The sequence below is a fragment of the Amblyomma maculatum genome, chromosome 1, assembly GCF_055883805.1.
Source record: "Amblyomma maculatum isolate TAMU_Amacu chromosome 1, ASM5588380v1, whole genome shotgun sequence".
Lineage (NCBI taxonomy): Eukaryota > Metazoa > Arthropoda > Arachnida > Ixodida > Ixodidae > Amblyomma > Amblyomma maculatum.
Window position 1 is genome coordinate 53,754,934 of NC_139344.1, and position 14,310 is coordinate 53,769,243.

Below are 14,310 nucleotides of genomic sequence, written 5' to 3' on the forward strand. Positions count from 1 at the left end.
GGCAAGCTTTGACCTTCTCGTAGTTGTCCGCGTCCTCCTTGCTTAGCCGCGCGACAACCTCCGCTGCCTCGCTGGGCAGAACCGTCAATAATCTCTGAGACCAAGTGTCTCGCTGGAAGGACAGTTTTTCGCAGGTTCGCTCAAAGTTAGCCAGATACAGACCGATATCCCCTGTTATCACATATGGCTGCATGTACTTTGACATCTTGAAATCTGCCTCCTTGTTGAGATGAGGTACCGCTAGCTGGGGACAATCGCCCGACCTCTTGCTCAACTCTAGTTCTAATTTCCGGAGCTCAATTTCTTGGTCCAGCTTTTTTGCTTCTCTTTCAAGCTTCTCACGTTCGTGCTCCCTTTCCTCTTTTTCCCTCTCAAGTTCACGCTCCCTTTCCTCTTTTTCCCTCTGACGTTCGCGCTCCCTTTCCTCTTTTTCCCGCTCTTTCTGCTGTCTCAGCTGTTCCTTTTTTTGCCCGATGAGGTTCCATGCTTCACTGAGCTCCTCATCATCGGCTCCCAGATCAGTGATTGCCTTTATAATCAAGGGTTTTCGTGCCAAACCACTTGTGTCAATTCCCAATTCCTCACACAATAGCAACAGGTCCGGTTTCTGCAGCTTTTGTAGGTCCATGATCGCTCCGAGTGTCGGCTACTTCCAAAACAACTGTGCAAACTACCAAACCTAAAGGCGTTTCCACACTCTTTTTACCAGTTCTAAAATCTAACCCTGTTCTAGAACCTGGTCCACATCAGAAGAAAAGCCAAGCACTCACCCACACATGCGATCGATGTTCCGAGCTGCTTTCTTGTTGGCCGATTGTTGCTCCTGCTTGTTGCTTGAGATGCCACCTCCGATCACAAGATGTGGCTTGTAGATTCTGATCCACCTCGAATCACCAGATGTTGTAGCTTGTAGATCCAGATCCCACCTCCAGTCATCAGATGTTGTGGCTTGTAGATTCAGATCCCAACGCTGGTCACCAGTTGTCGTGACGCTGGGGCTACGTCGACCCGGCCTTCACTTGGTAGCGTGCAGAGACTCGGGGTTGAAGTAGGATTGAATCTTCGAAGTTGGTGAAATATGTACAAGCAGGTTTAATGGCACTTTGAGAAACTTATTTACAAGATTATTTACACGAAAAAGAAGGGTACATCAGCAAAATGGCAAGCGTTAAGAGTTCATAGCGAGAAGCGACTGGATGAGCCGTTTACCCAGGGCCCAGAGCGACATTTCGTGCTCTGCAGCGTCCTTAAAACCCCCTATGTCCAGCCCCTCTCTGAAGATGCTGACCAACCAAATCCAGGGCACGCCCCTCAGGTATCGGCATCCAATCGAACACATCACTGCACTGATGGTCTGAAGCACTGACTGGTCCGGCATTCATTCGTTGGGCGTGATCACTTGTTGGCGGGAAAAGCTTGGGAACGGCGAGGAGAGGAGGTACATTTCTATTCTTCAGCAAAGAAACCACAGGCTGGTTCTGACAAGTGGTTTTACTTCTCAGAAACCCGAGTGCACGTGGCGCCTCATCCGCTCCCAGCATTGTCCGTTTTCGACAATTGCAAATCTTTCCTGCATTCCTGGGAAATCACTTAATGGCTGTATGCGTCATGCTCCTTTCTTGTCCTGCACGTCAGCGGACATGTCACTCTGTCGTCTCCTTTGGAAAGTAGGCATTCCTCACTGGACGATAGGGCTTATCGACTGGAAGGGTGAACAAAAGAAAGAAAGCACTTCCTGCATTTCCCGCAGGGGGACGTTTCTTTGTGTTTTTCCAGACGTTCTCTTGGCAGGGTCAATTTGGCATTTGCAGAGTGTCCACAAAGCAAAACAGGCTTACAAAACAGGATTCCTGGAAACAGGCTCACTTAGAGCCATTGGACCATCACCACATATTCACAGCACTTATCCATGCCCACAGGCGAACAATAGAGCGCGCAAATGCGGATGCTTGGTCGTAACACCGCCATCACTCGCTCGCCCCTTCATGCTCTCAGAAGCAATGGTAGATTTTGTTTTCGTTCCTACTTATTCACGTACCTGTCTCAAGTAAACTTCAGTTGCGAGTTAGCGCTTGTCCGTGTGGTTCCATTCGTCGCCCGCGCGTTTCTCTTTCGCACTTTTTCAGCCTAGGAATAATGGTAGATTGCCACTCTGCAGCGACAGCCTTTTTGCGGTACTGCCCTACATCACCTACGAGGGGTCAGTGGCATTGGTTGGGGCTGGTCTAAGTGGCGTGGCACTGGCGCTGTATTCGTCACGTCCGCGGTCAGAGGAGCGTAGGTGCAAACGCTGTCCACCTCGTGGGCGAAAGGGACGGCAATTATTGAACAATGAGGAGCGTTAGTTAACGAAGGAACGAGAGCATAGGTAAGAGGTGCTGTCGCTAGTAAGTGGATGGCGGCTATAAGATTCGCGTTTTTTTACAGCGTGAAGTGAGGTGTTCGATATGTGTTCTGCCAATTAGTGATCTTGCGCAAGAAACTCTGCGTTTTCGCCTGGCCGAGACGTACAGTTTGTATACTGCTGCCTCAGCAGGCACCACTACAGGGGGCTAAGAAAGGTTTGGCAAATCAAGGTCATTCAACTGGGAAAAAAGAACAAGAAGAGCAAGGAGGATTAAGAAAAACAAAGTGAAAGGGGCAAGCCAAGACGAGCGGCAAAACACTCCGCGACCTGAAAAAGATTTGTGCAAGACGGATGACGACGACAAACAACCGCCCATTCTTGTCAGTCTTGCCGCCTCATGTGCCACCCGCGCGTCGAAGAAGGGGGCGAAAGTCGTCCGGGTGAAGGAACTATAAAGAAACCGAAGGTGATCGTCTTTTCACGTACTTTTTTTTCCTATTTGCGTTGCGTGCCGTTTCTGCCAGAAACGATGAGCGCCGTCGTTTGGCGCGGCGAGAGCCATGTATGCCGCTGACGCTGCGTCCAGGTGACCGACTATAATGGCCCGCGCCGCCCTGTGTCCTGATTTCGCGTTCCCGAAGGCATCCCGCCATTGGCTGCGTGTCGGACCGTCGGCGGGCATCGCCTCGGCAGAAAGGGAGAGCCTTCTGAGATGCCGCTCTTCGCCGCCGCACTGGACTACTGCGCGGAAAAACCTCCGTACACTGGTTTTCTCCCGCCTTTCCCTCCCACCGCGACGCGGTCGTCGCTGCTTGCCGTGGAGGCCCCCCGCGAAAGTTGAACGGGACACGCATCCTCTCGGGCCGCTCTTCTCGTTCTTGCCGAAGGTCTCCCTCCTCGTGGCCAGCGGGCATGATCGCACGACCGTCACCACCGCCCAGGCAGCCGCGCCGAAACCGCGCTGCTAGCGTCGCCTGCGTCGTCTTGGCTATCGTCTACTGCTGTTGCTGGTGCAGCGTCGACGTCGCATTAGCTGAGGATAATGTGGCTCCGGCGCTCGGAGACGATGAGAAAGCCTCAGCTTTCGTGGACGACCTCAGTCGGCCGGGAGAAGATGCAGAAAGCACTGCGCCACCGCCCAAGCTGACGTGGGAAGGATTTATGCACAACTTGACGACTGGCTTCGGTACCGTGCTGCACAAGATCTTCCCGCTCATGGTGAGGGCCAGCTCCGAAGTCGAAGTCGGGCCGGAGTGCATGGCCAGCTACTTCAAGCTCTTCCTCGGTCTCAGGAAGCTCAAGGGTTGGGCCGTCAGGCGTAAGTACGCCGCGCTTGGCTCTGCTTCTGTTCAGCGGTTATTTGCATGCTGCCGTTGCGTTTAAGCAGCTTTCGTATCGCTGACGATATTGTGGTGAAGTCCTGTATAGCGATGCAGAGCACTATGTATGAAGGTCACTAGCTCTGCTATGATTTTTTTTCTGCTTGGAGTTAATCGCTCGGTGCAAGGTGACTGTGAAAATTCCCAGAAATATAGCGAGGTTGAACTCGGTAATCGCGTAAGGACGAAAAATGATCTCGTCCTTACGCGAAAAACGAACGCCTCCACCACATCTTCAGGTCAATCCTGCGTGCATATCGTGGCTGCAATAAAAACAAGGCGAAAATATCCTACAGTGTGTGTGGTGTACGTCGTGTATGTATTTTTTCAAGCAGTACCGGACGAAGGCAGAGTCCAGGAATGAGGCTCGTAAAATATTTCGGAACAACAAATGTTTTGCTATTTTAGAGAAAAGGACATGAAAAGCTCTGCGTGCGCGGACGACAGATATTTTGTCGACCACGGACGCAATTACATAACTAGTTTTTCGCCTCTGTTGTAAAACAGCGAAAAGGTTCGATGTTCTATTGCAACATTATATTTGGATGTAGGGTGGTTCCAACGCACGTGCCGACAGTTTTGGAACAGGGGAGCCCACGCGCCTAGGGGATCTCTTCTCTTTTTTTCTTTTTCGTGTTCACATTCCTAGGATTGGGTACAGATAACAGTCTCGGCGCCAGCCTTAGAGGAAGAAGCACAGACCGATTAAATCTCGCAAAACGGTGCTCTACACTCTTTCCACGTGAGCTGAAAACAGTGGGTGTGTGTCCCGCCTAATTTTCTCCAGCGCTTCTCGGCTGCATGAGATCCCATGCAGCAATACACTTTGTTCGAGAAACGCTCACCCACTTCACTACTTTCAACGCTATTCTAGCGGAGACGGGCAGAAGCTATCGCAGTTGATGGTAGCTCTGCGTCTCAATATAATCAAAGCCAAAGCAGCAAAGTTTATGTTGAACACGGGGAAAGACACAAGCTGCTGAAGCGTTACCAGACAAAAGAGAATGTGCAAGAACCGAGGGCTAGAAATGTACGCGTCAATCCGCTTAGGTTCCAGGACGTGCTGACTCGTTGGACAAGCCTGCGAACGCCGGCGCGCTCACGATGCGGGTCCATCGAAGAGCTGTTGCGCGCCTCCGTTTTCCTCTTCTTTCTTGCTTTTCTTACGCCGTACGAGCAGCGGCGAGCCGTCTGCTCTCGATGGCAGTGTAGCGAGAGGGCTTTCTTTAACCTACACGCTGGCTTCATTCAGCGCATCCTGAACTTGCTGAGGGCGAAACACGAAAGGGCCAGATTTGTCTTTTGTTGGGCTGTTTTCCAGCGCTCTACTTTCCCCGACTGAGAGGAATGTATTTCGTGATTTTGCGAAGCTGTTACCGTAAACGTCGTCATGGTGACTTACCATCTATGAACGTGGTTGAATCCCTTGGTTGGTTGAATCGCTAGATTGGATATTCGTGGTCAATTTCTGCGAATTTGAACGTACTGACGTTAGGCCCTGGTTCTTTTATTTTTTAAATACCCCCCGCGGGGGTGCAGTGGTCAGGGCGCTCGACCACTGTGCCCAAAGATGCGAGATTGCATCCCGGCCGCGGCGGCCGCTTTTCGAGAGGCGGAAAGCAAGGCGCCCGTGTGCTGTGCGATGTCAGTGCACGTAAAGAATTCCATGTGGCCGTAATTTCTGGAGCACTCTGCTACGGTGTCTCTCATAGCCTGAGTCGGTTTGGGACGTTAAATCCCGCAAACCAAGGCAAACCTTTTGTTACCTTCAAAAGCACTAACAACTTCGTCTACGCCTGAGGGAGAATATTGACATTTCATTTAATTTAGACTATGTACTGTTGGCAGGTGGGGGGGGGGGGGGGTGGGTATATATATATATATATATATATATATATATATATATATATATATATATATATATATATATATATATATATATATATATATATATATATATATCATCGGTGAAATTCACCGCGAGTTACACAAACAGAAATTGCAGATGAGAGCGCTACTGAACAAATTACTCTCTGAATCAAACAACAAAATGTAGAAGAATGTTTTACTCCCTCACTTTGCCGATTGATCGAATGGCTGTAACGAGGTGGGAGGAGGGAGGCGTGCGTTGAACTGAATTGTTGTTCCCATCAAGTACAAAGTATATGATATGACTAGTCGAGGGGCAACTATACAGCATGCACAGGAACTTCGCCGTTATAAGAACATTTGTCCTGGTCGGGGGTTCGTATCCGGGACCACCGCCTGTAGGGGGGCAATCTCTCTACCAACAAAGCTAACGAGTACGGCTTGCAGATACCTGTATCTATAAGGCTACAGCTTAGTTTTAATTTGTAGCCGCATGGTTGCACTTAGGTGAATGTTCACAAGCAATTACTGAACTTTTTCGAAAATTAACAAGTGTCTGGCCAATAAGTGCCTAAATGCTGGATATTTGCGTGGAAAGATCTATTAATTACATTTTCAGCAATGACCGTTTTGGTGCCTGATTCTTATGATGGGTTATAGTTCTGAACGGAACGCCCGGGAAGATAAAACTGAAAGTCTCATTCTTAAGGAACCTGAGGAAATCTTTTGATAAAGGTGCTCTTTCTCTCCTGTTCTAACATGTTGTAAACATGTTGTTCTAACATGTTGTAAAACAAACAGTCTGAAGCAGCATATGCAATTCCGACTGCCAGGCGCGTTTTTTTTTAATATTTACAAATTTGTATTTTTAATGAGGGGTACGTCTGTGTAGTGTGTGCAGGTGGGTTGTACAGTCATGAGCAAACGTGGTATACAACACTCAGCCAGTGACAGAGCTCGTGCAAACTGCATCAAAATACCATCTAGCTACAGCGTAAGAGACAGCGACGCCGACACAAACATGTGGATAGAATGGGGAATCGCCACGATTATCTTGATCTTAGATAGCTGTTGCTAGATAAAGTTGGGAGGCAATTTTCTCGAGCTCCGCCACCGGCTGAGTGTTGTATACCACTTTTGCTCCCGACTGTACATCATAGCGGACGTTATGTATTTGATGGACCTAAACGTTTACCGATTAGTTAACTGGAAATGATAATGTCAACTGTTTACTTTTGTTTTAAGGGGCAATATTAATTTGTGAAAATAAAGGCTTTAAACGTAAACGTGACACCACTTTTTAAACTTCTTTAATTAATCGGGAAAGCAAGTTGGAAATATCGAACGTCAAAAATACGCATTCGTAAGCTTGTTCAGTTCGTTTTCCATCATTGCTTATATACAAAATGACTTCGCTCGCATTTTTATGCATGGAATACACACACTATTTTGAATTTTATGATGCGGAAGAAATACGACGTACAGCAACTCCATTCTGAAAATATGCATTGAGGGAGGGACTACTCAACGAGCTTACAAATGCGTGTTTTTGAAGTTGGATATTTTGCATTATCCACGTTCTCGATTAAGGAAATTAGAAACGAAGAGGTCACTTGCATGTGTAAGGCCTTCAATTACGCAGTAAAATATTGCCCCATTGAAAGGAAAAAAAAGTTGAGCAGTTCGACGCTGCCGAGAATGGATATCGAGCGTTATTCGAACACTCGGTTATGATCAAGATGAGGATCACGTGGTATGCATGCCTTTTCTTCTGTAGGACACTTAAGCTCCGCCTTTAAGGATTTGACGCGATATCATAGGCTACAGCCCGACATATAGAGCCTCGGTTCAACGAAGCCGTATGAACGTGCCTGCATTGCCTAGGAATAGCGCACCTCACTCATCATCAAGAGCACTGGAAGATTTATCCTTATTCCACCTTCCCACCTCAAAAATGAGCCATCTGAGTTAGCATCAGCCCGAGTTGGTATGCGTGCATCTTCGCTATAACCGAGGTAAAGTGTTCGTTATATCTGAGGTCAAGGTTCGATCTAGTAATAACGCAAAGTTCAGCCAGGAGTAACTCGAAACTCGCAGATGAACGTAGCAGTGCTAACGCTCTAAATGTCCTCACTCACCTGCCACCTGCCAGTGACACGCTCATTACTTTTCGCCCACAACGCCGACAAAGGCAAACGCAACGCCAATATTTTCTGTATAACGAAGCACTGCTGCTGTCGCCTTACAATCTGTAAACGTCAAGAAAAAAAGACATTTATAAACGACGTATATAGTGCTACGCGTCTCCTATCTTCTTTTTAACGAGACAGCGTTAAAGGCCCCTTTCCCTAGACAATTTTGCGCGTCGAAGTCGTAGGCACAGCCAGCGAAACATCGCGAGCTTTGCTCTGGCAGGTAAGTTCAGGTTGCATGGTCGGGCGCTGACTGAACGGCGGGTTTTACGACGTTATGAAACCACGTGACATGGTCGTGGCAGGAGCTAACTCGGTTGCTTCTTTGAGATGGGAATCGAACCCACCGGGAGCCGTAAGTGGATTCCAAGCCAGACACGCCTAAGCCACGCAGTCAGGCTCGTACGGAATGGTTAAAGCGGGACTTCATATGTGGGATGGCCTTGCACATTATGGTGTAGCTCATGAGCCTGTGCTGATTATGATAAGATCATTTAAGCGAGTTGAAACATGCACGTAGGCGACCAAGGATCCGAAGGGAGAGCCTTGTCTTTGGCTCTAGCTCTTTGGCTTGTGACTCTCCCGTGGCGTATGACTCTCGCTCCGTTACACCGGTACTGACGGCGACGCGGCTCAACCGCTGAACGACCGCATAAGAGCTGCGCTCTAAAAAAGTATGCAGTCACTGGCCGCCTATCGTTGTTGGGATAGTTTGTTATTCATATTTGCAATGAGCGAACCAAACCAAAAGTTTGGTTTGGTCGTCAATGCCCAGAAATGTGTTTTCGGCTCTTCTGAGCTCGAGTTCTTGGGCGACCACATCTCGGCGCTGGGAATTCGTCCATTACCTTCTCACGCCCAGGCTTTTAAGGACTTTCCAGCACCCACTACCCTACGCAAGCTCCGTGAGTTCCTGGGCCTAGTGAAATTTTCACGGCGCTTGATTCCGCACTGCGCCGAGCTTATTCACCCCCTGACTGACCTTCTCCGCACCACCAAGTCATCCTCCGCGATTTCCTGGTCTCCCGAAGCTCAGGCCGCTTTCACGGCTGCAAAGCAAGCCCTCGCCGATTCAGTCGTCCTCATCCACCCTAGGACTTCCGCGCCCACTCGCATCATGATGGATGCTTCTAGCGTGGCCATTGGTGCGGTTCTCCAGTAGCAAATCGACTTAGAGTGGCACCCACTGGGTTTCTTCTCTCGGCAGCTCCAGCCTGCCGAGACTCACTACAGCGTATTTGGCCGTGAGCTGCTTGACATCTACTCCACCATCCAGCAAGCACTATCACCACTTATTGGAGGGCCAGCCATTTTACGTTCTCACGGAACATAAGCCTCTGGTGTATGTGTTCCGTACGAACTCTTCGAAGCATGTCGCCCGTGAACTTAGTCAATTGGCCTACATATCGGAGTTCACAACCGATACTCGACAACGAGGCAGCTGACGCACTTTCACGCATTACCACCATCGGCGTGTCTTCACCTGTTGTGGACTGGCAATCTCTGGCCCGGGCGCAGCTTGATGACACTGAGCTGCAAGCACTGCGTGCCCACCCCCGAGCGCTCCGTCTGCAGCTCGTGCCTCATCCGTTTGTACCCGGATCACTCCGGTGCGACATATCATCGACTCTACCGCGACCGTTCATCCCAGAGGCCTTTCGCCGTGCCATTTTCCATTCCCTCCACGACATCTGCCATCCTAGCGTTCGAGCCACGCAGCGCCTCGTTACTCAGCGGTACGTCTCGCCGAACATTAACACCGACGTTCGCCAGTGGGCCCGGCCCGCTCGTGCCTTGCTTGCCAGTCCGCCAAAGTGACACGCCATACCAAGACTCCCCCTCTGTCTTTCCTGCCACCTGGATCGCGCTTTGACCATATTCATCTTGACCTGGTTGGACCGCTTCCCCCCTCTCAGGGCTACAAGTACATTCTGACGATGGTTGACCGCTTCACCCGTTGGCCCGAAGCCGTGCCTATTCCGGACATTACTGCGCAAACAGTTGGCAGAGCTTTCGTTTCAGCGTGGGTTTCCCGCTTCGGCTGCCCGGCATTGTTACCACGGATCACGGCCGCTAGTTCGAATGTGCCCTCTTCACTCGCTCACACGGCTACTCGGCATTAAACACTGCCGCATCACATCATACCATCCCTGTGCCAACGGCATGGTCGAGCGGCTCCATCGCCAGCTTAAGGCCGCCCTCACTGCGCGCCTGGATCGCGAGCACTGGGTCGACCACCTCCCTATGGTGCTCCTAGGCCTACGTGCCGTCCTACGTCGTGACCTTGGCTGTTCGGCGGCCGAACTCGTCTCCGGTACATCCCTGCGGCTTCCCGGAGACTTGTTCGTACCTTCGGCTTCCTCTTCCCAGCTCCTACAATACCTTCATCGCCTACAAGACTGTCTTCAGCATCTGCGCCCAGTGCCGCCTGGCTCATCTGCCCATCAAGTCCTCGTGCACCCAGACCTTACTTCCTCGACGCATGTGTTTCTCAGGCGAGACGCTGTAAAGGCGCCTCTTACCACATCATACGACGGCCCGTACCGCGTCCTCAACAGGACCACAAAGTCAGCGACAATCCCGCTGGATGGTCGTGAAGGTCGTCTCTCTAGATCGCCTCAAACCCGCGTACCTCGGGACACCTCCCCAGGAGCTCCCCTCACATGTTTCCGGCTTATCTGCAGGCCTGCTTGCCGCCGTGGCACCCCCATCTCTGCCCCGTCGGCGCGTACATTTCGCCGTTCCGTCTAGGTGGGGGGGCCCTATGGCGCCCGCCGACGCTATAAAGCGGAGGCGCTGAGATCAGCGTTACCAGCCCGTGTTAGAGTAAAATAAAGATGTACAGCGCGTGCTCGAGCGCAAGCACGGCACGGGCTGTTCAGAATGAGAAGCCTACCACGTTGGTCATCTTGCTCTGGTATTCCGCTGCGAGCCTGCAAATTCGCAACACATCCACTGCTTCCTGACTTTTCTTTCTTTTCCGCCTTTACTGGTCCATTTACTTAGCGGGTTTTCTATGCGCATTACCTCGAAAATGAGCCTCATTCTGTGATCCCAAGGTGGTCAGTACTATGCGGCAAAGTACTTCAAGTCTTTTCTAAACCAAGGATATAAAACAGCTCACGACATCAGTTTCCAGGTCACAGCGGCATTATGTGTAGTGACTGCGGGCGCGGTAGCTCGATCGGCCTATGCCTGCATACCCTTGTCTACAACCGACGTAACAAGGGAGCTATACCGTGTTCGTCTGCAAAGCAAAAATTGACCTTGCAAAGCGATCCAGGTATCTCAGCTCGCCACTGTATAACCGTGATCTTTCTTGCTACACGAGCTACTTCGTAGCCTTTCCCGCTGCAGAACAAGTGTTAACTGTATGGCATGTCGTCTGGTGGTTGCGTTTGAAAATACGTGTTCTTTCTTGCTGAGAAAGAATGTTTCTCACAAGTGGGCTCACTCAAGGCTAAGACAAACAACAAAAACTGTTAACGCATTATGCCACTGGTAGCGTTTGTACGCCTTCGGTGAGCATATTCCGAGGCTGCGCTATCCCAACTAGACTCTTGCAAAGCATGGAGACCAAGGTTTTATGACTGCGGCATCAACTGCCGTCGGCACAGACCGCCATCAAATATGGAAACGCTGCGGGCGTTTTTATTGATGGCCAGACGAGGGCCCGACGGGCTTAAAGATTTTTTCCCTTTCACTCGTTTCCAGTTGCTTCATCCCCTTCCTTATGTGCAGGGTAGCCAACTCAGCAATATGCCTATACGGCTAGCTCCTTGCCCTTTTTTTCCTCTCTCGCTCTGTGGCGGGCCAAACGTAGGAACCGTATTTATGTGACTTTTCATCGATTTTTCAAGTTTCATCGAGCTCGACTCTTGAATACACGCATAACCCATCGCACGCATACTGCAGCCACTCGCGCGCGTGCAATAATGTATTGGCTTTTTTTTAACGCAGTTTTATTTTGTGTCATTTTAGACCATGGGTTATTAAAAGTGCGATATTCTACAAAGGAAAAAAAGTAGCGATTTCACTGTTTGCAGAACAGCAGTTTTAAAATTTTAATGAAGTCCAAGCAGCGGCTATACGCCCTCAGAAATGGAAAGCATCGCAATGATTATGTTCCTTCGTGGTTCGAGGATAGGAAACACATCTGTATAAGGAAATACAGGGCTCCGGTAGGAAACCCTCGCAGAAGGAAATAAGGATTAAAAAAAAAAGAAGGAAACACGCAAAATCACTTGTGAAATACAAACACAGAGTATAAGCGCTGCAGCGGGCGTCTTTCCATTCCCTGTTTCTTACTTTCCGCACCGTCAAACGTCAAAGTAAGGCCTAACGCGAGGGCTTATGCAACTCGCGCTTCATTCCTAAGAAACCTCTGAAACCTCGCATCTTTCTCGAGAACGAAGCTTGAATGTGTAAATTCTAGGTCCGGTTCCTATGCTTGCTCGGTTGGTACGTTGACCTAAACCTTGCGCGCAATATAGTATGCCTGTCTGAAAAAGCTGACTCTCTGTCTCGGCAATACTCCCTCTTCTTTCCTTTTTGTTTACTCGTTGTGATCGCATTTCAAACAGCCGTTTTCGTACAAAAATAGACCGCGAGTGGGAGAAATTGATCGCAAATACAACGCAGCGCTTTATTCTTGACGAAAGCAAGGGTGAACTGCGAATACAAGTGAATTGGCTACAAGCTTCTACAAACAGCGCAGCCCTGGCTATGGCGACAACGCACAAGCGGTGTTACCACTGAGACGGTGGATTAGAAAGGGTGGTACACACAAGCGTGACGGGAGTCACAAAGGATCTGTTCAAGAAGCTAGAGGGGGGAAGGCGGAGTATGCAGGCACCCGCTTCTCCTCCGTTCGGCCGCACGTACCGCAGTCAACAAGACTCGTCCCACGCCAAAGTAGTCACGCTTCACGCAAGGTGTATGCCAACGGCGCCGCTCCATGGAGTCCACGATTTGTTTTACACGCTCAAGTCTCTGCAGTAGGCCGTCTATTTTCTCGTGGCTGTTGCTTCGCCTCGGCTCCCCACTCCTTTTAGGACGCACGGACTCGGCTCTCGGCCTGTCTCGGCTAGACCTGCGTCCTAGCATATTTCTAGCTCAAAACTTACATCAAGAGCGCTCCCCGCGCTAATGCATGTCTTCGCAAGCGGGACTGCAATATCCTTGTACGTGGCGTTGCCTGGGCACGATTTGTACCATGCAGAGACAAGGGTACTTAAGTTGGTAACCTGCCGGGGCGAAGAACGCATACGGATAGGTTGTAATGCCCACTGTGACAAGACGTGTTTGCGTTATGACAGCCGGACTGATTGGGTAGGTAGCCAAGAAGTGTGTGCGCCCATTGTCCACCTTGGTGGTGTCATCTATTTTTCGCGCGCTCAAGACACACACACACACACACACACACACACACACACACACACACACACACACACACACACACACACACACACACACACACACACACACACACACACACACACACACACACACACACACACACACACACACACACACACACACACACACACACACACACACACACACACACACACACACACACACACACACACACACACACACACACACACACACACACACACACACACACACACACACACACACACACACACACACACACACACACACACACACACACACACACACACACACACACACACACACACACACACACGCACACACAGTTTATTATTTACTTGTATTTAGGATATATTAATGACTGTACGCTGCAATAATCAACCTCACGCAGCTTGTTTTCGTTTGTTTTAGAGTTTAACGTCCAAAGCGACTCAGGCTATGAGGGACGCTGTGATGATGGACTCCGGAAATTTCGACCGCTTGCAGCTCTTTAAAGGGAGCTGACATCGATACCAGTGCCCGTTACTGGCATGCACTGACATCGCCTTGCTTTTTGTCTCCATCGAAAAGCGGCCGCCGCGGCCGCGATTTGATCCCGAGTCCTTGTGCTCAGCAGGTGAGCGTCCTAACCACTAAGCCACCGCGGCGAGGTAAAGCTCGCACCGTAATTACCAACCTATTCACTTATCAACTTCGCAAAAAAATATTTATATGGGAACTTCATTCCGACCAAGCTTGGATAAGTGTTACAGAGCGCATTATTTGCAGCGTGTCTTGAGTCAACGTTCGTGCTCAATCCTCCCTACTGCGCTGTTCAGTGCCAGGGACTGCCCCGCTGTCGATGGGGCATAGGAAATCGACGTCCCAAAGTCGGCGCTCCTCTCGCGTTGTCATGCATCGGAGTCATGTCTGATATATACGGGCAGATGAGCGAATCTTGTGCCAAAGGAATAAATCTCTTCATTCGGCTGTTGGCTACTTGGGCTCCTAGGGATCTGCTATATAATGCCGCTACAGGAGTGACAGGTGTATAATAAAAAGAAAGTTTTCTTACTAATGCACACTGCTAAAAAAGGTGCCGTTAAATTTCGTACCCCAAAATCTTGAAAGCATAACTTGCGACAGC

The 14,310-nt window shown here is 49.9% G+C and overlaps 1 protein-coding gene across 1 annotated transcript in view; it reads left to right on the forward strand.

The window, feature by feature from the left end:
- Positions 1-3,259: 3,259 nt before the first annotated feature.
- The window catches only part of LOC146202390 (nose resistant to fluoxetine protein 6-like), a 97,471-nt gene continuing 86,420 nt past the window's right edge, over positions 3,260-14,310 (forward strand). Inside the window, exon 1 of the mRNA XM_084601168.1 lies at positions 3,260-3,665. Coding sequence (XP_084457294.1) covers positions 3,260-3,665 — 406 coding nt within the window. The remainder of the gene's footprint in view (positions 3,666-14,310) is intronic.